This window comes from Pogona vitticeps, chromosome 2, assembly GCF_051106095.1.
Source record: "Pogona vitticeps strain Pit_001003342236 chromosome 2, PviZW2.1, whole genome shotgun sequence".
NCBI classification, from domain to species: domain Eukaryota; kingdom Metazoa; phylum Chordata; class Lepidosauria; order Squamata; family Agamidae; genus Pogona; species Pogona vitticeps.
In genome coordinates this window covers 257460854-257486214 of record NC_135784.1, presented here as the reverse complement: position 1 = coordinate 257486214, position 25361 = coordinate 257460854, and the positions used below count along the sequence as shown (strand labels likewise).

Sequence of the window (25361 nt, the reverse complement as noted above, 5' to 3'; positions counted from 1 at the left end):
AAAATAATGTTGATTTCACACTTTGGTCAGCAACGTGCTTCAAAGGCTCTTTCTCTCTTATGCCTGTCTATATCCACTGTTTAACGAGTCTTATCTTAATCTTACCTTAAGAATAATTCCTAATAAACTTCCTGGGAAGAAGGTTAGATTGACAAGTCTGTAATTTCCTTTTTTAAAAAAAATTGATGTTAGATTGGACAATGGCCCAAACCCAACTGATTTTAATGGTAAATTATCCATGTTAGTCAATATCTCTGACACTTTACATTCTAGTTCTTTAAAAGAACTTGGATGACAGCTGTTAAGACCTGCTATTTTTAAATATGTTAGTTTTAAATTAGTTAATCTGTTTTTGTAACTGATAGTGTTTATCACATGGGCAGGTATCAAATGATAACGCCGTCTTCATGTCTGGTTCTGAAGCATTTTTAGAAAAAATATTATTAACTAGTAGGTCTTCTGCAACATGATCTTTAAGCTTCTGGATTTCTTTTCAGTTTCCTAAAACATTTTATCATTCAGTGTTTATTCAGTACTGAAAACATGTATTATGTAGAACAGGCAAGTCTATTCCTGTGGGGATTTAATCTCACTGAGATGAAATTGAAATGCTATTCCCAGATTTGCCCTGTGTCTCCCTGGTACTCTTTCATTAACTCACTCAGTTATTCTGTGCCTCGGGGTTTTCATGTGCAATATGGGAATTAGAAACAATAATTAAGTTCCAAATCTACACATGTTTGAAAAAGCTGGGGGCTCATGATTGTTAAACCCAGCCAGCATAATCCCACTGAATGAATGTGACTTGATACTTCATGTCCTGCTGATTCCATGGTTTGACTTTGGCCCTTATGATCTGACCAATTAAAAGTCCAGAATTAAGTCAGAGATTCATTGGCATTTCTCTTCTCATGGAGAGAGGCACCTTGCTTACCGTCTGAGAGCATTTGCTAGTTCTGTAGTCAGTTCACTTTCACTGTGAGGTTTCAGCTCAGATAGTGTTAATGATGGTGAGGTGCCATCTGCGCACTCCTGAAAAATAAAGCAAGACAAGTGGGAATCATAAAACATTCAGATTAAAAAAAAATACTATTTGCAGTACTGTCCTGCTGTCCATTTACATTCACTCTTGTGCATATACTCCCTCTCTCACTATTCACGCATTATGCTTTTTGACATCTGCTTACACTCCCCACAAATACGAAGCTTTCTCTTCTTCCTTCCTTCTATACCTCTCATCGAACTCTCTCCCCGTGTCATTCTTCCCACCCCTTACATATACTTCACCACTTATTCCACCCTGTTGTAATGATTACTGAACTCTGAATTGGAACGAAGGGAGTGCCTTTTTTTGCCTTGGCTTTTTTGCAGGCTCCCTTGGGGTAAGCAGCACCATCTTGCTATGGGCAGCTACTTAGCAGTACACAAAGCAGCCGTTCCGAAGGCCATTCCTTCCTCCAAGTCCAAACCTCAGCTGTAACAGCAGGAGAACCAAATGAGATCTGGGGCCTGAGAGGCACGGAAGGGCAAGGGCTGGCACAAAGGAAGGGAAGTGAATGGAGATGACCGCTTCTGTCTCTACTGTATCCGCACCTCATCCACATTAACCTCGGAAGCATCGAGAACCTCATCTTAGCAGGATGAAGCCACAGTACTTGTTTAGCTTTATTTCTTTCAGGGCAGTGGCAAATTCCTTCCTGGTGTTATGGCCAGCCTAACTTGAACTCTGACCAGTAAAACTCTTGGCTGACATGTTGGGCCACTGGTTGGACAGTGGGCTGCCTATGAATGTTAAGATGTCAAATGTTTTTAAAAGCTGCCTGAGACAGGGGGTGGGTTTTTTTCTTTTTGGCCAAGTACTGGATTTCCTGCCTCACACAAAGTCAACTATAAAAACATAATAGCATTATCAGCATTTAGCATCCTTTTTCTTATTAAAGGTAAAGGTTCCCCTTGACATTTAGTCTAGTCATGTCCAACTCTAGGGCATGGTGCTCATCCCCATTTCCAAGCCATAGAGCCATCGTTTGTCTGTAGACAGTTTCCGTGATGACGTGGCCAGTGCGACTAGACACGGAATGCTGCTACCTTCCCACCGGGGTGGTCCCTATTTATCTACTCGCATTTGCATGCTTTCGAACTGCTAGGTTGGCAGGAGCTGGGATAAGCGACAGGAGCTCACTCCACCACATGGATTCGCTCTTACGACAGCAGGTCTTCTGACCTTGCAGCACAGAGGCTTCTGCGGTTTAACCCACAGCACCATCACGTCCCTAATATTTCTTATTACCATACCATTAAAAGGCAGCCAGTGACCAGTCCAACCTTTTCATGCTGCCACTCCAATCCTAAGAATACAGGTGTTCCAAGTTGTTCTTCATTGATACCTCTCAGGGCTGCTACACTCACAAGAGGAGACTTGTGTGTGTATTTTGTTCAGCTTCTGATGCCAACAAGAACATCTACCTGCCAACCTCATGTTGCTTAAGGCAGGCTCAAATGGCTTTACACTCTAAGAACTTGTCAGGGGAAACAAGCAAACTCCCACTCCCTAGATGATGAAATGGTGGCTTCCTCTCATGAGCTTCACTTTCTACTGCTTCCAAAGCTGCTTGTCTTCAACAGAAGAAGAAAACAGCAGCAGGACATTCTTTACATAGAGGACTATCTGTCCGCAGGAATCATGGAACCTCCAAAGAAGTTCCCCTGCTTTCTCCAAGAAGGGCAAGGTGGTTGCAGGCTAATTCTTCTCTCAGTTTTATGGCCACATATCGCTCAATACGGGCTGCCTAACAAGTGGAAAAGAATGGTCGTTCTGGAGTTACCCTCTCTCATCTGCATATTTGATGAAACAAACGAGGAAACTATTTATGAGTGAATGAAATCTCCCTTTCCGTCTATGTTCCATAGCTTCATTAAACTCAGGATAAAGTTAGCAAAGAAGAGTAGTTGACCTGGTGAGACTGAATAAATTGATGCATCTGTGACACAGAATGTAAAAAGAGTCTGGCTGTATCAGCCCAAAGGTCAATTTGGACTAGCACCTTGCTTCCGACAGTACCCAGCCAGAGGTTTCTGGGAATGTATACAAGTAGCATACAGCAGCATCAATCCTCCCTCCCCACCATAGTTCACCCTCCCCCAGTATTTCTCATTTGGAGGGCTGCTGGTTCTGAATGAGGAGGCTCCTCTCAGCCGTCACTTAGAAAACTATGACGGTGCCTCACCTTATTCGACTTATCTTTGCTGCTGCTACTGGCTGAACTGAGAGATCTCATCCTCTGTTCCTTTTGTTCTTCCACCTCAGACTTCAGGTGCTCAATGTGGACCAGATAGGCCTGTTCTTGAGCTTCCCGACTACTTAACTTCAGTTCTAGGGCTTTCTTCTCTTTCTCCAGCAGGTAGAGCTGTGCCTTTAGTTCCGCCATTTCCTCCTGGCAAAGAAGGCATAGAAGAGCATGTTATTTCACAAAAACAGGTGTATCTAGATAGGACATCGAAGCAGGGGCCAATAATGCTGGTTCCTTAATATTCAGCTATAAAAATTTCACACAATGTGGTATTTGGCTTCCAACCGTGTATCTACACTGTTACTGTGGTGTGACACCACTTCAACTGTTGCAGTCGTAGCCTACAGAATAATCCTGGGATTTTGTTGTCTGATGAGACGTTTACAATTCTTTGCTACAAAATTCTAGTGCTGCAGTCAGGAAAGTGTGTCAGAGCTATCTAGCAAAGAATGAAAGAAATCCCAAGATTTTAGAGGATGGAGCCATAGGAGTTAAAGTGGTATCACTTGTGCAGTATAGATATTGTTTCTTTTATTTTGACTCCGATTGCTGTTGTTGTTACTGTTTTTGATTAAAAATCAAAGGCCCCTTTTAAAACAGAAACATTACAGTTACATTTTAAAATTAAAACCCCCAAATGTTTGGGTGTGTAAGTAACTAAATGAAGTACCTTCATTGCCATGAGTTCTTGCATGAGCACAGCATTTTCTAGATCCAGCCTCTGGCTGTCTCCGCGAGGCTTGACATCATAGCTGAGGGGATCAATATGGATGCTCTCTAACTCCAGCATGGTCAGTTTAACAGCTGCCCGATCATTCTTCAGTTGCTGAATGTAATCCTTTAACCTCTGTTCATCTTCCTTTGTGAACTCTGTGTCGCAACTGCTTGCTGTTGAACTAGTCGTGCTTGGAAGAGAGGGGAAAATATTATGGTCCATCTAGCTGGGTGTGTAAAAAAACTAAAAGAAACAGAGAAAAACATGACTTCTCAAACACAAAGGCAGATTATTTAAGAAAATCCCTTAATTATTATCTGTAAAAGTGTTCTAAGACCGGATGCCCTGAAGAAGTGGTGGGGAAACCTCTCCCCATCTAAGCCCCCCAAGATAACTACTGCCAGTAAAATGAATGTACTTAGGCCAAATGGCTTTAGAAGCCAAAACGATGAAATAGAGGCTGATGTACTTTGGCCACTTTGTGAGAAGACAATACTCACTGCAAAACATAAGAATGCTATGAGAAGCTGAACGCAATAGGAAAAGAGGAAGAGCAAGTATGAGAAAATTGATTTTATGGCCCTGAGTTGAATGAGCAGGCCTGTTAATGAGAGGGCCTTCTGGAGGCCACTCTTTCATAGGATCACCATATCTTGGAGGCAACTTGACAGCATCTAACAACAATAGTCTAAATTAACAAATACTCTAACATGCTATAAAGCATTTCCCAATGTCACTTGCAGGGGGAGGAATGAGCAACTATGACACACCCTATCCAAATTTGAAGTCCTTACATGCAGCAGGACAAAATGCTAAGATGTACTGTACCAATTCAGATTACAGCTGGGTAGTCACATGTTTAAGACGGCTTATAAAACATCCACCCACACCTATATTCACACACCCTTCTGCACAGAGAAAACTAGCCGAGATGGGAACTGTTTAGATTTGCTCCTCTTTCTCTGATGTATTAGTTTTCTACTTGTAAGGTGCTGAAGAATAGCCACCATGGAGATTACTTGAAAATGGAATCCCATGTCTGCATTCTGAAGTGGTCCAGTTAAAAGTCTACCATCTCTGGATTCCATGACATCACTTTGCTTCACATGTAGGCCAGCCCCTTCCAATTATGACTTAATCTGGTGGTCAACTCTAAAGCCAGTTTTTGATGCTACTGGAGAATACAGTACTGAAATATGGAAAGATCAGACTAAACTGCATTTCCACAAGTGCTGGATTCTTTTTTCATCACTATTGAACAATCTTTCCTATAGAACAGGGATTGGGTGGAGCTGGCTTGCAGACAAGAGAATACAGCTGTAACCACATGTCTCAGGTTTTGGCTTATGCTTAGAAATCAATCTTTGTAGTACAGGACATGACAACCTTGTCTGTTGGCAGCTGATTGTCAGAACCTAAAAAGCTAATGGAACATTCACTGCCTGTTCTCATGCAACATTCCTTTTCATAGGCTGTAATTTCAAACTAAGAAGAAGAAGAAGAAGAAGAAGAAGAAGAAGAAGAAGAAGAAGAAGAAGAAGAAGAAGAAGAAGAACAAGAACAAGAAGAACAAGAACAAGAAGAACAAGAAGAAGAAGAACAAGAACAACCCAGCTTGCTGGGGGGGCAATGTGTAGCCTGTATAATTAAAATTGTAAACCGCCCGGAGAGTGCTTGTAGCGCTATGGGGCGGTATATAAGTCCAATAAATAAATAAATAAACAACAATTGGATCCTGCATTATAAATGGGGAGGGACATGTTTTAAAAAAAGACAAAATAAATGTTGTCTGTATTACATTATTTTTAGCGTATAGGAGCTGACTTCATTCCTGATTATCTGTCAACAGAACCATTGAAACAGGAAAGATTTGTAGAGGTTAATCGCAATCCTGTTCCCCATTCCTTAACATTCCACTCCTGAACATAATTACAACAACACTAAAAAAAGGTGTGTGTGTGTATAAACAACTCTGCATTTTCTATAACCCTGCACAGAGACAAGGCTGCCTGCTGTCTCCTGAGGACCTGTAATCAGCTGCTGGGTGAGGGTTAAGTCATCCATTAGCTGTGCCTGTCTGGAATGCTGGATGATCTCAGTTATCAGCAGGGGAATAAATCACTTTCTGCACTAGGTTGCAATATTTTTTAGTCTTTTTTGTTGTGTGTGTGAGAGGAAGAGATAAGAGGAGAGAAAAACACATCCCACGTTTCTTTGCCTAACCTGGCTTGTTCTCCAAAGAAAGCAGACCCTTGGTTCCCTGGCTCTAAATAGGGATGGCTGAGCCCTTTTCACTGCTAAGTTCAAACTACTGTGCATTCTAAAGAAATGCATCAGACCACCACCCGATGAACTGCCTGTTGATTTTGCAGATTTCCCCCAGCCATCTGCAACTAAAATGGAACATACACTGAATTGGCTATAATACAAAGGCTTACCTAAGCTACTCCCTTCCATGAAGGATCACATGTGAACTACCCAACTGTCGTTGCCCAAACATGGAAGATGCTTTACACTGAAGGGTTCCAGAGGTTGTATCTTCCCAGAATAGACCAATAACGAGAGCATTTAAGAGACATCTTGGGTATTTTTTGAAAAACAACATGGCTGCAAACGCATCGCCCAGAAACCACACAGAGCTTTTGTCATGAAGGGTGGAAAATTCTGGTTTCCTTTTTGCCCTAAACACCTGTGACACTAACACAGCATTATTCTGTGAGAAAACTATCATTTCCCAGAACCAAATGAAAGAACACTGAAGACACTGTATTTCCCATGGGGTGAGTGTAGATGTCCTTATAATGCTCCATTTTCTATGCACCTTCATATACCTGCATAAGCAATCCCTCTCCAAAAACTGTATCAAACGATGTCTCACAGTGTAAAGGATGTACTAGTTAATGATTTCAGTGTTTCCCATTTATTAGCTGCACATAAATAAATAAAGCTTACATGTGACATAGATTTTGACTGGGTGATTCAGTTTCTACACATCTATGCTCTGTGCCCATTAGCTAATGCACATAACCTATTAGCTAAAAATGATACAGACATCTGTCCTGTCCAATGTTTTCTCAAAACAGCTAATATTCTGAAGATGTTTGATAAAATGTTAGAAAAAGAGGTTCCATTACACTCTGACTCAAGAGTACCTGCATTTTGACTCTGCAATCAATTAACCCATTCTGTACCAAATGCTGTTATGAATTTACTTCTATACTGTATTCTACAAGGCAATATCATGTCTTCGTTAAACAGTAACGTTCATAACACGGAACACTCTGCATCTATCAAGAAACCCCTATGTCAGAACATCGACTTCAATATCCAGGGGGAAATGAAAGAGGGTTGAATGAATTTTTATTTGAAAAAGCCTGTCATGAGCAGTCTTTTCTGTTCCTTTGGGTAAAACTGCAGTATGTTCTTCTATACACAGAGTTTTGTTATAAAGATGTGTGCTTGGCGAAATGGATTATTTTCTAATTCTGTGTTTTAACTCTTTCTTTGACAGTTATCAAATAGACTGGTATACACCAGTAATGAATCAGCTCAGAATCTGTCGTGAAAGGACAAGGATCAGGGGCAGGCATACCACTCCCTTGCTTTTGCCACCTTTGGTGGGGACAAGGAATCTCGAAAGACCAGGCCTTTTGTGGAATAACTTTTGTTATTCACGGAGTTGCCTTAAATCAGAAGTGACTTGATAGTGCATAACAACAAGGAGGAGCCTCTCCTATGGGTATAAGTGTGGACGCACAAGGTTGGATTCCTGGGCATGCAAGTGGCTGGTTGGAGCAATAAATACCAGCTATAAATACCCACAGCTTCTCTCCTCAGTCCACTAAGAATAAGGTCCAGGCTTGGACCATCCATGTCCTGGAATGCTGAACACTTTGCTGGGAAGAAGGCCATTCTGTCGCCGTGCACCACCTGTGCACAATGAGTGGTGGTGGTTTTTAACCATGATGCAACTATGTGCAGGATCCAAGCACTAAGGACTGGATGTAAATTCTAGTAGTATTACATGCTCAGCTTACAGATTCTATTTGAATCCCAGAATATTTTATTCCTTTTATATTTTAGTCTTTCATTTGAATTCCTGCATCCAGACTTGCATCTTGTATCTGAATTCATGAGTATCCAAATTTTATTCCCGAATAACTGGGCTACAGCCAACAAAAGTGACTGCCAAATAAAACTTGTCATTCTTTCAAATACTGTGGGGTTTTTTTTGCTACAACAGACTTAGCTGTCATCAGAAAATTCCTTTTATGTGATATTCTTCTCCTTCATCGTCCAAATATGAAGCTGAGGTTTCCACTGGGATAATCAATATGAATTGATTTCCAGAGTAGTCAGTCATGTCAATCTGTTACAACAAAAACAACTCAGTGCTTTGTGGCACCTTAGAAGTGAACTGTCCTTTTACAGCACAAGCTTCTATAGAGCAGAGTCCCCTAGATGCAACTGATGAAGTCCACGAAACTTTATGCTATGGTAAAACAGTTTTTCTTTCGGCACCTAGCTGTTTTCATGTATCTAGCAAGAGCTCCCCATTACATAACAATAATCGCTCCCTCCTTTCCCTGTCATCTCTCCCCGTAACCCTCTGAAAGGCAGTCAATTGTGTTTTCTAGGTGCATGATTCATGGCTCGGCACTTTCCATTAAAACAATTATGATTTCATAATACACCACAGATCTATTTCTAGTTTCACAAAGGAATTGGCAGACCTGCTGGGATGCTGCCAATAGAACAAACTGAAATGCTAGCTATTATTTTTATTCAGTTCACTTATAAAGTACTGTAGTCTCTGTGCTGCCTTTTTCCCCTCATAATTTCCCATTTCACTGCAGTTGCTCCCTTTTACCATTTTTAACCCCTTGTCCGGTGGCTGCCTAGGCATTTATTCCCAGTAATTTATTTATTAATTTATGTATTTAACTTATATGCTGCCCCCACTACCCAAAGGTCTCTGGGCAGCTTGCAACAATTAAAATACAGTAATGTGCTCTGCAGTCTGACCATCAGCAACTCATTCCTAATGCTGAAGTTAAGTCTGGGTCAACACTTCCATTACAAGCTCCCATTTCAAGGGACTTCAAATGGCAAAGGAAATTATTCACTGTGACATGAAAAGTCCTTGCAAAGGAGAAAGGCTTCCCTCCCCCTGCCTTTCCTTTACAAAGTTTATAAAAGCAGAGCTACCCACCATTTTAAGTTGCACTACAGTGGACTATTGTTTGGCTGACAGATTGAAGAGATCTGTATGGCTGTGCAAAGTTGTGAGTGCTTTCATTCCTCAAATACCAATATTTTATTCCTAGTAGGCAATCATGGAACACAAGATGTTGTAACCTCGCTAGAACTAAATAAGCCGCCTTCTTGTCAATATCGAGATGGAAGATCATTTAAGAAGCTTAGGAACACTAAAAAGAGGTGGCATATAAATGAGATATAAAGTTATTATTAACTTCTTATTATTTAGATAGGCTGGTAATATATATATTACCAGCCTATCTAAATAATAAAAGTATATTCCCAATGTAGAGGCTTAAGTGAGTACATAATATCTACAATTTCTAATTCTAAGTCAAATGAAAGCTCTAGTATTCACCTTTTAAGAAGCCAAAGTCAACACTGACTATTGAAAGTATTCAAATAAAAAAGTTTGCAAAAGCGTCAGTAGTTAAAAAAAATTACTAAATAAGCCAGAATCCTATTATTCACACCCACCATGTCCTCCACTGGTCTATATCTCAACTTTAAATTGCTGCAAGTTAATATGGTCGCATAAGAATCTGCTGTCTCACACCAGTGGCATGATTCAGCCCAGAACAGCACTTGCCTACACTGACATTTTGATTTGCAACATTTTGTGGCTGATATTTATGTAAATAAGAGCAATATCCGTGTGATTTTTCAACATTTTGGCCTCATCTACTGATTGACTTCTAAATGTCTCATCTACCAATTGAGATTTTCTGTAGTTTCTGTTTTAGATTTGGTTGTTTTGTTTTATTTGTTTGTGTTTTTTCTATGCATCTTTCCTTTTACCATTGAATAATTAGGTTTGTACAATTAACACAATTAACCCCAGAGGAAAACTCTGAAGTTTCTTATTGGAAATCTGTGGTGTTTTCCTATAATATTGGTGAAGACCTTTTTCATTGGGCACGACTGTTTGTTTTAGTAAGAGGAGGAATTGAGAAATAAAGGATAGAGAAATCAAACAATAAGCACTGAAGCATCAAAATCACCCACATACAACAAATGTATAAAGAATTATTTTTATACAGAATTTGTTGCAAATCTGAAAAAAAAAAATCCAGTCCCTGAGGCACTGCAGTAGTACACGCAGGCACGCATCCACATGAACATACACTTACACCCAGGCTGATTTAACGGTGTATAGATAAATACATGGAAAACAAAATGTTTCCTTTTGAATTCAAGGGCCTGGGGCGTAATAGACTCCATGAGCCATAGGTACCTGGTGTGGCTGTTGGATGAGAGGCTCTCCCAAGGCTGAACGCTACAGCCAGTGACGGCATAGGCTCCTCCGCAGCTTCCATCCAACTTCATCAACAGGGCTTTGGCTGCATTCTCAGCAGTCTTCCTGCAGTCATGAGCTCTTTTGAGCATCTGGGTAATGTTTTCATCACCTGGCTGGTCCCCTGTTTGGTTTATAAAGCACTGATCAGAGCTATATCATTGGAGGGGGGCATAGCAGTGGTGCGGACAATAAGCATTAATATGAACAGACAGGCTTTTACACTGACATCTGTGCTCCCAATAGGACATTAGCACCTACTTAGTAGTCTGCTTAAATACATTAAGATTATAATGAAAGTAATTAGGCAGTGATCCAAAGACAAAATCCCATTCAGAACTTGGTTTCTGACCTTTTCCTACCCTTTTAAAAAAAAAGTCTTACAACCTATTATCAAAACACAGGGAAAAATGGGAATAATCACAGCAGCACAAACAAATGACTTCTGAAGAAACAAACACAGCTCCATCGTATACACAAGAAATTGCATGTGTGCGCTTACAGACCCTCATGATCCCAGGTAAGATCTTTTGGATGCAGACTCTTCATATTTATCATGAAGCAGATCAAAGTTAGTTGGTTATTTAAAACTATGTCCTCTGAACAGAATTATTTCAGTGGCTGAAATCACCAACAATTTTTAGTTCTACTAATCAGAACTGCTCTGCTTAATCACTGTTGCTTCTTTCCATTTCATTCTACCTATTCTGGTTAATCAATGGTTGCTTTTAATAATGATTTCACATTACATCTAAGTGACTGTCAGAAAACTGGACCTGTAAGTTAAAATTTTAAAAGAAATAGATTACAGCCTAGAAAACTGGTTAAAAATGGTACCTCTGAAATGTATATGCTGTATGTGATGTTAGAAATGTTACATTGTCATTTTGATGAGGTGAAAAGGTCCACTGTAAAACAAAAAAGTGTGTTCTTATTGTGAATTCTGGGTCTGGGAACCCATAAAAGGCCAGCTGTGAGAGAATGCGAAATGAGGGACAGGATGGCATGCTGGCTGTGACTGGATGGCAAGCCATTACAAGATCTCCTGGTTTGAATATGGGGTCCTGCATTGTCTTCGTCATTCATCCAATCAGGAGGTGGCTGAGATACCTAGATGGGAGGACCTCCCATGGTAGATCTGAGAGGCAAGTTTCCTCTCTGCTCAACCTAAAGAGAATATAATCATTCCTGTGCCATGACATCCCAACCAGTTTTCACCTCACCATTCTCTATTCTTCTTCATTTGGTCTTTGGTGGTTGCTCGCATGTGGTATTCGGTAGGGTATTCTACCATATTTGCTTGATGTGATTTATTACTTTTTTTTCTGTTACAAATCTGGTGGATGATTTTAGCATTGTGCTGGATACAGTTTTGAAAAAGGGCTTATGTGTATATCTCCCTTCAACAACTGGGGATCCCTTTAAGGGATCCTGAGGTGAAGGCTTGTTCTCCGCTTCTCTTGCCACTCAGACTGCAAATTTCCTATTTCTTCCTCAACTTTACCCTGAAAATCATCTTGAACTAATTTCCCATCTTTATAGAAATGTATCTAAACTCAGGCTCAGTCTGTTAATTGGAGAATGCTGTTCTCTAAAGTACCAAATCACAGCACTAAAACCCGGAGCTTGAAAAAGTTGTTTTTCCTCCCTTTCCTCCCACAGTTCTTCTCTCTCTCTCTCTCTCTCTCTCTCTCTCTCTCTCTCTCCCCCCCCCCCCCTTTGGACTACAACAGTGTTTCTCAAGTTGGGGGAACCACTGAACTACAGCTACCAGAATCTTGCTGTTAGCATGAGTACTCTGCTGAAACCAGACCAAAATATTGTCAAACATGACGAGAATTTATAGTATTACATGCATGTTGTAAATAAAATTGCACCCCTTCAAGTTTTCAAGAATGAAACATGGTCTCAGAGAGAGGGTTTGGCAAAATTGGTAAGCAGAAAAGGAACCCCCCCAAAAGGACACGTATTTAGAGGAATGTCTCCAAAAAGGGAGCTCAAAAGTGTTAAAGCGTGTTTGGCTGTCCAAGCTTTAATGCTACTTTTTTCATCATGCACAAATATCAATCAATTTTCTGCTAAAGCCACTTGAAATCATGCAGTTCACTTCAACATTATTTTGAATTACGAGTCTCTAAGAGTGGGAGGGGGGGAACCACATGAAATACATGGCATTTACAAATGTCTCAGCCAGCTTTGGTCAAGCATTCCTATATTGGTTAATATGTCTGGAGCCAAGAGCTTAAATCATTGCCTTCAATAGGCAGTTACTGCTCAAAGACATTTCCTGAACTGCAGCCTATGGCTATTCTGACTGCTTACCTATGTTTTCATTTGGGTTCCAGTTCAAAATCCATTTGTCAAAAATTTCACTTGGCTGTTGTGATTTGAAGCAAAACATATTTTACTCCTGGGCTGAGCTGTCATGGGAGGGATTCATTATTGTGACCTACCCTTTGAGGGTGATGAAAGGCAAGTGAAGTACAGAATGGGATGTAGAAAGAAAAGGACTCGTGGAACTCTTACCTACGGACCCAACTCCTGCAGCTCTGAATTGCCCAAGAATTAGAGACTGTTCGCTTTCTGCCAGTGCTAAGAGCAGCTCATAGGCTTCAATGCACTGTTCACTGTAGAGAAAAAGAATTCAGTCAATATACGTATCTCAGGGGAAGACAACAACATGATAGCAGTAAAAAAAAAAAAAAAAAAGCAACAGGGAATTAAAGTCTGAATTCATGTCACTTCCTCCCAAACTGGCATCTTCTTGCAGTCTTGGCACAGTGACGCCAGCCAATTACTATATTTTTAAAAGTAATTCATCAATTCTTTTTAATGTAAATTATGACCTGATTTTTAAAAAAATGTACAGTTAAATATGATTTTAGCAAACAAACAACTTCTTATTATAAAGATCTGAATTGTTTTCCTGTATTTTTCAGTGGCTTTCCTTCTCCAATTTTTCATTGGCTTTCCTTCTCTGATTCCATAGGTTTTCTGCATAAAATTAAGTGTTGTTATCACTGGAATTGTATGTTTATGTGCCCATGTATTTTGCTTTTAATGTGAATTACTTACAAAACTAAAGATCTAGGTTATAAATTCAAGGTTTTGAGTATAAGAAGCATAAAATTGTGGAGCAACTGATCAGAACTTGGGAATGTTATTTTTTTGGACTTCAAGTTTTAGAATTTATCTGCCAGCATGGCTGTATATTCAGGCATCACACAATGGCCTGTGTTTTGGTTGGGAGTCCTGCCCTCCTACCAGGTAGAATAAATGCCTCACCTCCAAAAATCCACTGCAGAAAGAAGGCAACAGGATGTACAGGTTACTTCCAGTGAGCATGCAGCAGGGAGGAGGGCAGGATGTGTGAATGCACAGATGATCACACAAAGATAAGCAACATTTTCTTTGCCATGGGCCTTGTGCATCATATAGTAGCATGCTGACTTACAAGCTGGTGGGTGAGGACAAAACTGTGGTTCTGAAAACAGTCTCCTTGACAGATGGCATACAGTAGAACGCTATGCATCCAGGCTGCAGAGGTGGGCCTGGCTCTGATTGAGTGGGCATGGAGACCAGTTATAGGAGAAGGATATTAGGTTGTACATCGGGCAAATGGTGCTATGACCTCTTTGGAGAGTCTTTGGGCTGAACTAGGAAAGCCCTTCCTGGGCCCATTATAGGCCAAGAAGAGTCAGTTGGTGCAACGGAAAAGGTAGGGACGCTGCCCTCCGCTGTAGTTGGTCTGTGTATGTTTCATGTCATTGGCTGAATAGTGGGTTTTGGTCTCCTACTCATCAAAATAAGGGACTGATGGGTAACTGTGTGAGAAGGAGGAAAATTAAATGTAGCCTTTGTCAGCATCACCCAAGGTGGAAGACATGTACAATCAGAAGCAGCGTCCGGTGATAGCAGAGACATAGGAAGGTTGTTGTAGGTTATAGCTGGTGTTGATTCCTGTGTTGCCAACAGGATCAAGGCCATTGGAAAAGAGCACACAACTGGGTGATTGACAGCACCTCTGAGAATACCAACAGTTTCAATGATGTTGGGGTTTAATGATGAGCAGCATTCCCAGATTTTCGTAGAGCTTTTCCTAAGAAGAGGCTTGGAGGTGTAACTGCTAGTTTCAAAGCGCTGCTTTGAAAGACTTCTCCACAACTGCCCTTCTCTGAGGCAAAAACAAGAAGTTGGAGTGGCTGCCAGCATGCACTATGTTACTGCTGCACTGGCCACACTCTCTAAGAAATGCTCTTGATGCCACAGGAGACAAGGAGGAGGCTGCAGTGTCAGAATAGAAAGCTGAGGTCTAAGATCGCATGGAAGTCCACAGGAGCTCCACAACATTGAGAGGGAGTCCAAAAGCAAAGTCATGAAGGGGATGGGGGTTGTCGAAGAGTAAGTTGATAGTGAAAGAACGTCAGTAGAAAGAGAAGAACTGTTCTGAGGCTGCTGACAAGGCAGGGGATGGAAAGGAACCGATGGGGCTCCCACCAAAGTACTTTCACTTTAGCTCTAGAAGGTTCTGATATGTCTGCACACGTGCAGGACTAACCTATATGTGTGAAGCACAGAGATCATAACAAAGAACCAGAAGTCATGTTCTTAATCAGTATATCTGCAAACTTGTTTGGCAAATACACAGAAACGTACAAATGATGTACAAGTAATTTTGCATCGGGACAAGGCAAAAGTAAAAACAAAAGTGAAAAAATAGTATATTCTGTACAGCTAAAAACATGAAAACAAACAATACAAGGTAATGTACTGTCTTGTTTATTTTGTCTCTTGCATTATTCATGGACGTACCTGTATTGTAACGCAAGCCTGAGGGCTGTGGCATTGGATTCATATTTTCCAACCAGCATGCTCATCCGTTCCGCATTGCTCTTGCACTCTTCCAGAGTTATTGTCAATAAGTCATTTTGAGATTTTAAATGCTCAATGCGGCTGTGGAGAAGAAAATCATCTTTAACACTTCATAGAGTTCCTCCTGCACTCTTACCTTCTTTGAACAATTCTCTCATGGCCACAGTGTTATATTCCTCCGCCTCTTCCAATTTTTTTCTCAATTACATAGTTTCTGGATCATAATCTCAAATATATAGGTCCATTTCAGATAATATTTTAGACCAGTGGTTCCCAACCTTGGGTAATCCAGCTGTTCTCAGACTGCAGCTTCACTGCAGCAGTGCTGGTTGTGAAAGTTTCTGGGAGCTGCGATCACGTGGGTTACCAAGGCTGAGAACCACTGCTCCAGACCATGATTTTACTTCTTTGTTGTATAAGTTCTGCCTTTCTTCCACTGAGCACAAAGTAATGTACACTGTCTGTTTTCAGTTACATCCTCAAATGGACCCTTGTGAGGCAGGTTAGGCTGAGAGATAATCACTGGCCAAGATTATCCAGTGAGCTTCATGGTTGACTTACCTCCTTATTTCCGGCCCAGTGCTACCGTATTTTTCTGCGTATAAGACTATACTTTTGTCTAAAATCTTTAGACTAAAAATAGAGGGTCATCTTATACATGGAAGTAAGCTGAGGATAAAAAAACAAGTGGAGGGGAAAGCAGGGATCAAAGTGATCCTGCAGGGCTTTGATCCCTGCTTTCTCCTCCACTTGCTAAGCCTTAGCAAAAGGAAAGCAGGGATCAAAGTGCTGCAGGATGGCTTTGATCGCTGCTTTCCTCTCTGCTTTCTAAGTCCCATGGGGCTTAGTAAAAGGAGGGGGGAAGGATCAAAGCAGTCCCCTGGCTGTATAAGGGAGAAAGGGATCAGGGACAAGGTGGAGGGAACAAGGTGAGGACGACGCGAGCTGGAGGTGAGCCCCAGCAGTGGCGTTGGAGGGCGAGGGCAGTGGAGACAGCAAGAGGCACCAGAGTGTGCAAGAGTGCTCCTTTGCCTCCACCTCCTTGCATTTATAAAATGACCTTCAGTTTTTCATCTAGTTATTTTAGGGAAAAGTGTCATTTTAAACATGGAAAAATATGGTAGTTAAGCTGCTGCCAGCCAGCAGACACTCTGATTCAAAGTGCAGTAATGGCCAACTCCACTGAGAACCATTTTTAAATGAAATCATTTCCTTTAATCAAGCAAGACTGACAGTAAATCAGATGCCATCTTATGGGCAGAACATCAATGAGTGCACCACAGTAGCAAGGGCTCAGATCACTCCTTCACTATTCTAGTGCACTCAGTACCACACAACTCTAGAAATGTGCTTTAATTTACAGTCTTGATAGACTGGGAGAAATGGTTTCAGTTAACATGGTACCTAAAGCACAGCATTGACTGTCTGCTTCCTAGCATGGTGGGTCTTCCTCCCATTGATACCATCCCAGCACCAACATCTCCCCTGCTTCCATTTTATGACCTAGTGCTAATGGTGCCACAGGCAGCACCTACTTATCTCTGCTAAGATATCACACTGAACCATATAAACTGAAAAATGTGTTTTAGATTCCTCAGGAGACACCACCAGCTGTTGCTAGGATAATATGCACATCCAAACAAATCTCTTTCTGGCCTAATGCTGATGACTAAATTATCTTGTTGAAAGCAAGCTATTAATTCAGATTAAGTTCTTCTTTTCATCATCATATTTTTCCACATTTATATGCAACTGGAATATGCGTAATTCACACAAATCAAAACAACAGGCCTTACAAGTTAATCAACCACAAGCAAGACCTGAGCTAATTTTCAGACATTTTTCAGATGTGGATCTCTCTCTCAAGTATTTTCTATGAATATATAAAACAGCAACTGACAATTCAAAGAAGATTGTGAATTGAACGGCAGGCTCCAAAGTGTTGTTATGTATAGTAAGAGAACAGGGTTGGGAAGACGGCAATCTTGCGCAGTTGCTAAAATAAACTTTACTCCATTTTGGCTTCATTTTTGTAAAATAAATAATGACATGGTGTAATATGTCATGGTGTTCATCCCTAATTTTCAGTCCTTCTAGGGACCAGATGATTTTTATTATGTCCTGATATGTAAAACCATAGAATTTAAAGCGGGTGTACTTTCTTTTTCACATGACTATATGGGAGAAGATCGTCATTTGAAAGGGATACCCACTAGAGTTATGCAGATCTGGTTTTGGACTACAACTCCCAGAATTCCCCAGACAGCTATGCAAGGAGTTGCAAAATCAAAAATCTGCACATTTCCAATATCCAGACTATGCAGAACAATACTCTATAGGAAAACATCTCATCTTACCTGTTTAACCGCTCAGTTTCCACTTCAAATTCTCGGATTTTGTTTTCAGAAATAGCAGACCCATGTGAGTAAAGTGTCTGGAAAATTTCCTGGATGTTGGAACAGTCTTGAAGAGAGTGTGCAAGGTGTTCTGCTACACTACTGGACACCTATAATGAAGTTGTCAGAAGCCTATTATGAATGGAGACATATATTTCTATCCTCCTTTGTTACCAACAGGAATTAGTAACTGAGAAAGTAATAACACCATCATTTGGGAGGGATAGAGAGACAATATTGTCAGAAAACTAAGATATAGAAGACATGAGCTCTACATAGTCAAAGCAGTTTGATGCCACTTTAACTGCTTTAACTGCTTTAATTCCTACAGAGTTCATAGTTTGGTAAGATACTTAAAAATCTCTCCTGGATAGATGAGTACAGTACACTCCTCTGAACAGCAGCATTAGCCTTCTCTGTTGGAGAATTCCAGGTACTTCAGCAAACCTTTAAAAACCTTGATAATGACTAGTAACACACTGATAAACATTCACCTTTTGCAAATATCATTAGCACTTACCCCTATGCTGCTAATTTCCGATCCCAGGACCGGGCGGTCAGATGTTGAAGATTCTGACCTTGTCTTTGAGAGCTTTACCCGCTCAGCAACCTAGAAATGAGAAGGAAAGACCATAAAGAAGATCAGTGATTCATGTGTTCTAGCTGCTTTTGTGCAATCTAGCTAAAACACTTTCTCCTTACACACATTCACTGTGTTTTAAGTAATCCTCTATTAAATTGTTTAATAGAAACCGGCACGTGTGTTGTGACTGAGAGAGGCTTAAAATCCTTAGCACTTTATCTCTTCCTGCAGGCTGCATTTTTTAGGCTCACTTAAGGTCCTTGAAAATTCCCTTGGCACTCTGGCTGATATTTCTCCGTTAATTGAAAGCCTGTACAGTCACTTTGCTCAGCAAAGGCTGCTTCTTCTAGTTAATGAGAGCTACCGTGGCAATGTACAACGGCTCACCTTGGCAATGGGGATGTCATTACTGCTGCTGCTTGTACTCAGTTCTCCAGTGCTAGGGTTAATGGGACGGTTTGCAGGAGTGAGACGGCCAGGACTGGATGGGCCAGTTGCCTGGACACTCTGTAACCGAGTCTGTAGTTCTCGAACCTGCAAAAACACACAGTATTAGTTCACTTAACACAAAGCAATGTGATTCCTTGTAAACTAGGTCTTCATCCTTGGCTACAGCAGCCACGTTCTTGTTCCAGACTCTGGCCATAAATATATATTTTAAAAATTGGTATTTTAGAGTTGTGATGTAAAACATTTCATTGATCACATACTTGCTACAAAGCAACTCCTTGTACTATCTAGTTTTTTGCACTACTGGCCAGAATCCTGTTGGTGATTTGTGCATGCAAAGTCAAATTGCAGAAGTTGCAGCAGCACATTAACGCTAATTAACAAGACATCAGTTATGCTTCTGGTTCCATACTTGTGCCAAGTGGGCATGCAATCAGGAATGTAATCAGCACCGAATTAATTAGTACCAATCTGCCAACACAACGTACACAATTACTAGCAATTTGCTAACACAACTTACATGATATCACTTGCACATGTACAAATTGCCAACATAATTGTGGTGAAGGAATGTTTTTGTAAGCAGTATCTGTCTATATGAACAAAGTTTACATAAAGCATTAATAAATGCTTTCACCTCTCTCCAGTGATGACACTGTACTTAGGACGACTGCTGGTGAATCTAGGAGCGATTTTCTGATATGCAGGTCTTTCTTCTTCATCCTGGAGCCTTCTACTACATAATTCCCAGAAATCCTGATCAGCACAGATAGTGGTGAGGGCTTCTGGGGGCTTTAGTCCAAGAGCATCTGGGGTCCCAAGGTTGGGAACAACCACTGCACTATATCACACTGGGTATCCACTGAAGAAGTTTTAAATAAAATAAAATATATGTGCTGCTGGATGATGACATAATCTAGTTTACACAGCATAAATGTACATCAATGGTATTTCAGCCACAGAGTGAAAAAGAGAATTAGTGGGTTAATTAACACTTTGTGCAACCTTCTTGTGGCACTGAACAAGGACCTTCATGAATACATTAACTCGGAGAAAAGATAGATTAAATGACAAGTAAGATAACAAGATCTCACAACAGCTGCCTCTCCAAACATGTAACATTTTTGTATGTTCCACACGCAAGCCCCATAACTGTACCTGTACGGATCTATTTCAACAAAAGGCCCAGCTTGTGGTTTAAATTTCCTTGTATTCTTTTATGCTTCAGTGCACAAGCAGTTATAATGATTCAGCATGATAATCCAAAATGCCAGCTCCTCCATGAATGTGGTTTAGGAAGTAAGGAAGCAGTACAAGGCTCACATGTTCTCTTCCACTACCCTTTTCCTCACACGGTGGCTTGAGAGCTTGATTCTTGCTTTCTAGTAAGCCAGAACTCTCTTACACATTGTAACTGGGGAACCCTGGTTTAATCCCAATTAATACACCAAAATAATAAACCAGGTTCTTACTATGAGAATAGGCAAGGGAAAGGGAAAGAACATGAAACTCCAACACTTGTTTCCAGGTACATAATGCCAAGAAAGATTATCTGAATCTGCTCATAGAGGGATATCTGGAATGCCAGTTAATCCTAATAAATAGGAATCATCTTGTCGGTCACCTCATGACATTTGTACCACATAAATAAAATTTACATAGATTATAAACTTTGCAGTCTAGCTTTGGCTGTCTTGTATAAGTGTGACTTTTCCCAAAACAGATATTTGTTTGATTTGAAGGAAATCCTCTTCTGTATTTGGTGTGGTTTTTTGACACCTATGTCCAAGCTTTCTAGCCAACAATTCCACATTCTGCCTAAGCTTTGGTTTATGAAGTCCTGAAACAGTCCAAACACCACTCAGTAAACTCTGTTTCCACAAGATACTGGACCAAACTAGTGAAGTAACTTGGAATAAACCTTTATAGGAAAAAAAAATCTAGACTAACGTCATCACATTACAGTTACAAAGTAATAGACATGTAAATACTGTACTTTTGAAGGAAGATGCTGAAGACTGAATGGTAGAAGTGCAAAAATCAGGAAAAGAGCTGAGTGCCCTCAATCTGCTAAAACCTAGACTTCCTGATGCTCAAATGCATCATCCTTATTTAATGAAATAAAATGTCACAAAAAAGTAAAACAGACCGGACCTCAAAATTGTTTTTTGTTGTTATTGTTTAGTCGCTAAGTCGTGTCCGACTCTTTGTGACCCCATGGACCAGAGCATGCCAGGCCCTCCTGTCTTCCACTGCCTCACACAGTTTGGTCAATTTCATGTTGGTAGCTTCGGTGACACTGTCCAACCATCTCTTCCTCTGTCATCCCCTTCTCCTCTTGCCCTCACACTTTCCCAACATCAGGGGCTTTTCCGGGGAATCTTCTCTTCTCATGAGATGGCCAAAGTACTGGAGCTTCAGCTTCAGGATCTGTCCTTCCAGTGAGCACTCAGGGTTGATTCCTTCAAAATGGATAGGTTTGTTCTCTTTGCAGTCCAGGGGACTCTCAGGAGTCTCCTCCAGCACCACAATTCAAAAGCATCAATTCTTCAGCGGTTGGCCTTCTTTATGGTCCAGCTCTCATTTCCATACGTCGCTACTGGAAAAACCATAGCTTCGACTATGCGGACCTTTGTCGGCAAGGTGATGTCTCTGCTTTTTAAGATGCTGTCTAGGTTTGTCATCACTTTCTTCCCAAGAAGCAGGCATCTTTTAATTTCGTGGCTGTGTCACCATCTGCAGTGATTATGGAGCCCAATAAGGTAAAATGTCACTGTCTCCATATCTTCCCCTTCTATTTTCAAAATACAGTAGTTTTAGGACTGCAAAAAAGGGATGGGTGAGAGGAAACTTGCAAAACCAGGGTTTTTGACACACGATTTGCTTGAGACAAACACTTTACAGACATCTAGACACAAGAAATGCTCACACAAAAGAAATAGCTTTCCTCCACAAAGCAGTTTGTGTCACAAGGGAATAAAAAGCTTTTTTTCCTGCATAGCTAGTAGCAAACAAAAAAGGGAAATAAACATAGAGTCAAAAGGGGAATTTCCCCTAAACATCTCACTGTTTATTGAAAAACAAATGTCTCTGCCAATTCTTGTGGTGGGCTGAATGAAGACATGCATCAAGTTATGTTCCTCAAATGTGCAAGAAAACTGAATTAAATAAACTGAGCATAGACATAACATGACAGTTCTTCAAAAGAAAAAGAGAGAGAGAGAGAGAGAGAGAGAGAGAGAAAGAAAGAAAGAAAGAAAACCTAACTCCATAATTCCAATGCTGATTAAAAAGCCACTAATAACTTATCAGGATGTGATTCCTTGCTATTTTCTATTTTTACTTACCATTCAATATAACACTTATTTAATCCTTTTTACATATTTATATACTTAATGTTTTAGCTTTTGTCTTTTTAATGATGTAAGCCACCTTGGGTCCTTTTAAGGAGAAAGGTGGTGTAAAAATATTTTAAATAAATAAATATAATTATATACTATAGAGGAACCTTTCAATTCATTTGACTAAGTTCACAGATAATGCATGTGATTTATCAACTTCAGGCAATTTGACACCAAAGTTACAGTGTTTGCATTATGTTGTCATAACTATGCCTTCCAATGTTTGTATGTTGTTTGTTGTTTTTTAAGTAAGTAAAAGAAGCAGAATAGCATAGGTTGGCATGGAAGGTGATGTGAAAAATCTTTAAGTACATAAGTTCTGTTTTTGCCTCCACCTCCACAGATAAGGGATTGATTCATTTTGATCCAACTTTGTGTTAATTTTTCTTCTGCGTAGAACTTGGAGGTTGGAGAATGAATGTGGTATGAAACAAGGAAGCATTATGCTTTCAATTATCAGCAGAAGAATTATGTAGGATAGAGGAGGACAGTAAGTGAGCCTGACAGATTAAAAAGAGGAACGGCATTGCAAAGGAAGCTGCAGAGTATAAAAAGCCTTCAGTGGAAAAGCAGAGCACAAGTCTGGTGAAGGGTTTTCCATAAATTTATGTTGGCATAAGGACTTCAGAAAAGGAAGCTCACATGTTCTGTGCCAAGAAAACTTAGGTAGAGAATGAATGGAGGGAGTGTTTTTCAGATACTGTAATGAACCATATCTAAAAAGAAGCCAAAGAGAAAGAGAGGTTACTTACCTGTAACCATAGTTCAAGTGGTCCTCTGTGAATCCACACAAATCAGTTTTCCTGCTCCTGCGCAGGACTTCTCAGAATATTCTAGAGCTTTAAAAGATGTGATTAGTAGGATGTTGCCTCCTGGCATGCATGCTCTGCCCGCCCGTAATACCTTAGTTCCGAAAATGTCCACCACTGTCATGACTCTGACCGAAACAAAGCTCAAGACACTAAAGTGGCCGCTCAACAAATGTCAGGCACATCTGGCAGAGTCTTGCATGCCAAGTCATAAGCCAAAATAATGACAGAGACAATCCATCTCAAGACTGTCTGTAAAGAGGCCAGAGAACCTTTCCATGGGCCATGGAAGCACACAAAGAGTCTGGGAGAAGTGAGAAAATCACTCTAGTAATCGCGACAGAAGTCCAATTTCAGCGGCAGATAAAACGAACTAAGGTATTAAGGGCGGGCGAAGCATGCGTTCCATGGGGCAACGTCCTACTAATCACATCATTTTAAGCTCTAGAATATTCCGAGAAGCCCTGCACAGGCACAGGAAAACCAATTTGTGTGCATTCACAGAGGTCACAAAGAAAATTTACAGGCAAAGGGTGAATGTGGAAGAGAGATTATCCTGTTTATATTCACACAAATACACAACGAACAGAGTGAGGCTAGACCACAACTTAAGCTTTTCTAACCTTGTGACTAGATAGCTATGAATATATTCTCTGTATAGAAAATTCCTGCAGTGTTCATTTAGAATCTCTTATGCTCCAGTGGAACCAAAGTATGAAAAAGTTACTTCTTTGGACCATAATTCCCAGCCAGCATGTCCACTACAATTTTAGAAAGCAGGATTTTCAAGATCCAAATGGAATTCCCAACAAGGATAGATTGTTAGAAGCATTACATTAGGGCTCAAATGAATGCACAGGATTTTTTATTATCTTCCACAAAGAATTCAATGTATTATTTTTGATTTTTGAGGAACTAACATTAACGAATTGCTCCCAAGCATACCAATACACCTGCTTTTTATTCACAATAATGATGAATCGCAGATAATTTAGGTCCAGTGTGGACTACTGATAATTCTCATCTGATGGCTGGTGGTTTATGATTGATTCAGCATTGATCCTACAGAGGTACTGATTACATGAACTGTCATCTCTATATGGGGGCCTGTGAGGGTTCAGTTTTCGGGGCTGTTTGTTCTCCAAATAAAGGACGAGTCGGTTGAGGTAAATCAAAAGGTTCCGTATTTATTGCAACATCAACTCCAACAGGGTTTACTCCTAAGAAGGGGTTCAGAGATTCTTGCAACACGTTACTTGGTTTTAACGGGGTCCATAAACTATTTACAAAAGGATTGGTTATCTCTGGGTTCCAAGGTCCTGTTAATATCGGCACAGTCCCCTGCCCAGGGTCCAATTCTTCTTCCAGTGAGATCAACGGAATAGTCTCTTCGTCCCCACTCCACTCGCCCCAGGACGACCCGTCTCCACCATCAACTCCCCAGGGGCCGGGTAACCCCCCAGCTTCCTCAACTCGGCTATATGCCATTGCTTCTTACGTTCTAGTTCCCGTGCCACGGCTTCTCTTTCCTCTCGGAGCTTCCTCCTCCACTCCTTTGCCTCAGTCTCACCCCAGTATGACGGGTGAGGCTTTAGTCCAAGTTGACGGCGTTTCTCGGCTTCCTCATGGGGGACTCGGACCTGCTCCCACTTGTGGGTCCAGAGATCCTCCAACCAGATCCACTCCCATCCCCCCAGTATCTCTCTCGGCTTCCCCCTTATATCTCCCGCCGCCGCCTCAATCTCCTCCCTCCCTCTTCCCGCCAAAGACTTCCCGGGTCCCGGGGAAAAGGTTAACCCTTTCAGCGTCGCTTCCAGGTCTTGGGTATCTACCCCCTTATCCAAGGTAAGGGGTTCGGCAACCACTTGTTCCCAATCAGGGGTCTCCACGCCTTTCTCTTCCCGACACGTTGGGGACGGAGGTGGGGATGTCTGGGTGTGTAGGGTTCTCTTTGAGAGCGACGGCACTCCCACTAAGGCCTCCACTTTGGGGGCCTCACAGGGCCACAGACACATTCACCATGCTTATACACACTGTAACAGTTGGGTGAATATAGGCCTAATGTACAATTACTGTCTCACACAATCAGGGCTTTTAGGGGTAACTGTCAAGTAACTGCTGTGGGCCTGAGAATGCCCCAAGGGCTTTCTTATCTGTGCTACAACAGACAAACTGTTCCATATCAGCAACTGGACATGTATACCCTTCTACACTTGAATTTAGGTACTCTCCCACAACTGAGGCAGAGATCTGAATGTAAATACAGAGATCTGCAGCTGTCGTATCCAATGA

At 41.0% G+C, this 25361-nt stretch overlaps 1 protein-coding gene across 5 annotated transcripts in view; it reads right to left on the bottom strand.

Annotated features, from left to right (window-relative positions):
* MCC (MCC regulator of Wnt signaling pathway) overlaps positions 1 to 25361 on the bottom strand; it is a 320126-nt gene that overhangs the window by 13026 nt on the left and 281739 nt on the right. For all 5 annotated transcript variants that reach the window (XM_020780019.3, XM_072992456.2, XM_020780020.3 and 2 more), the window contains 9 exons: positions 18797 to 18943; positions 18347 to 18436; positions 17788 to 17936; positions 15371 to 15511; positions 13085 to 13185; positions 10499 to 10682; positions 3961 to 4195; positions 3228 to 3434; positions 935 to 1032 (listed from right to left, as the gene is read on the bottom strand). In XM_020780019.3, coding sequence (XP_020635678.3) covers positions 935 to 1032; positions 3228 to 3434; positions 3961 to 4195; positions 10499 to 10682; positions 13085 to 13185; positions 15371 to 15511; positions 17788 to 17936; positions 18347 to 18436; positions 18797 to 18943 — 1352 coding nt within the window. The remainder of the gene's footprint in view (positions 1 to 934; positions 1033 to 3227; positions 3435 to 3960; positions 4196 to 10498; positions 10683 to 13084; positions 13186 to 15370; positions 15512 to 17787; positions 17937 to 18346; positions 18437 to 18796; positions 18944 to 25361) is intronic.